Source organism: Mesoplodon bidens (genome assembly GCF_964165515.1).
Source record: "Mesoplodon bidens genome assembly, chromosome: 8".
Taxonomy (NCBI): Eukaryota; Metazoa; Chordata; class Mammalia; order Artiodactyla; family Ziphiidae; genus Mesoplodon; species Mesoplodon bidens.
This window is the reverse complement of record NC_138165.1, coordinates 2,198,245-2,199,895: the sequence shown is the minus strand read 5'-3', so window position 1 is coordinate 2,199,895 and position 1,651 is coordinate 2,198,245. Positions and strand designations below refer to the sequence as shown.

Sequence of the window (1,651 nt, the reverse complement as noted above, 5' to 3'; positions counted from 1 at the left end):
TTTTTCTGCTTTATAACAAATTTAATCAGTTATACATATACATATGTTCCCATATCCCCTCCCTTTTGCATCTCCCTCCCACTCTCCCTATCCCACCCCTCCAGGCGGTCACAAAGCACCGAGCTGATCTCCCTGTGCTATGCGGCTGTTTCCCACTAGCTATCTACCTTACGTTTGGTAGTGTATATATGTCCATGCCACTCTTTCGCTTTGTCACAGCTTACCCTTCCCCCTCCCCATATCTTCAAGTCCATTCTCTAGTAGGTCTGTGTCTTTATTTCTGTCTTATGCCTATGTTCTTCATGACATTTTTTTTCTTAATTGTTTTCTTAATTTTCTTAATTTTTTTCTTAATTCCAATTGTATTGGAAGATGAAAAGCCAGTGAGTGTTAATGAAGTACCAGACTACCATGAGGACATTCACACATACCTTAGGGAAATGGAGGTTAAATGTAAGCCTAAAGTGGGTTACATGAAGAAACAGCCAGACATTACTAACAGTATGAGGGCTATCCTCGTGGACTGGTTAGTTGAAGTAGGAGAAGAATATAAACTACAGAATGAGACCCTGCATTTGGCTGTGAACTACATTGACAGGTTTCTTTCATCGATGTCTGTGTTGAGAGGAAAACTTCAGCTTGTGGGCACTGCTGCTATGCTGTTAGCCTCAAAGTTTGAAGAAATATACCCCCCAGAAGTAGCAGAGTTTGTATACATTACAGATGACACGTATACCAAGAAACAAGTTCTGAGAATGGAGCACCTAGTTTTGAAAGTCCTTGCTTTTGACTTAGCTGCACCAACAATAAATCAGTTTCTTACCCAGTACTTTCTGCACCAGCAGTCTGCAAACTGCAAAGTTGAAAGTTTAGCAATGTTTTTGAGAGAGTTAAGTTTGATAGATGCTGACCCATATCTAAAGTATTTGCCATCAGTTATCGCCGCAGCAGCCTTTCATTTAGCACTCTACACTGTCACGGGACAAAGCTGGCCTGAATCATTAGTACAAAAGACTGGATATACGCTGGAAACTCTAAAGCCTTGTCTCATGGACCTTCAACAGACCTACCTCAGAGCTCCGCGGCATGCACAACAGTCAATAAGAGAAAAGTACAAAAACTCAAAGTATCATGGTGTTTCTCACCTCAACCCACCAGAGACACTAAATGTGTAACAGTGAAAGACTGCCTTTGTTTTCTAGGATGTAAATCACTCAAAGTATATGGTGTACAGATTTTATCTTAGGTTTTAATTTTACAATCATTTCTGAATACAGAAGTTATGGTCAAGTACAAATTATGGTATCTATTACTTTTTAAAGGTTTTAATTTGTATATCTTTTGTACATGTAACTATCTTAGATATTTGGCTAATTTTAAGTGGTTTTTGTTAAAGTATTAATGATGCCAGCTGTCAGGATAATAAGAAATAAAATGATTTGGAAAATTTGAAAAAAAAATACAAGAGAATCTAAGTACAAATTGTTAGTTTTTTTAGTTCAAAAATGCCCATGTCAGAGAAACTTCAGAGCTGGCAACTCCAAATTCCTGACCCTCCACAAAAACATCAAAAAACCAGAAGAAATTGTGTGAACCAAGTTTGTCAGAACTAGAAAACAGAGAAAGTTTTACACAAAATGAACACTGAATC

The 1,651-nt window shown here is 37.8% G+C and overlaps 1 protein-coding gene across 1 annotated transcript; it reads left to right on the top strand.

Moving 5' to 3' along the window:
- Positions 1-363: 363 nt before the first annotated feature.
- LOC308621536 (cyclin-A2-like) lies at positions 364-1,386 on the top strand. The gene has a single exon (XM_081242169.1). It carries the CDS (start codon positions 441-443, stop codon positions 1,173-1,175), a length of 735 nt encoding a protein of 244 aa, XP_081098295.1. The 5' UTR covers positions 364-440; the 3' UTR covers positions 1,176-1,386.
- The last annotated feature ends 265 nt before the right edge of the window (positions 1,387-1,651 follow it).

Excerpts from the sequence above, each read along its gene's own strand:
- LOC308621536 (XM_081242169.1), top strand. The coding sequence starts at position 441 with ATGGAGGTTAAATGTAAGCCTAAAGTGGGTTACATGAAGAAACAGCCA.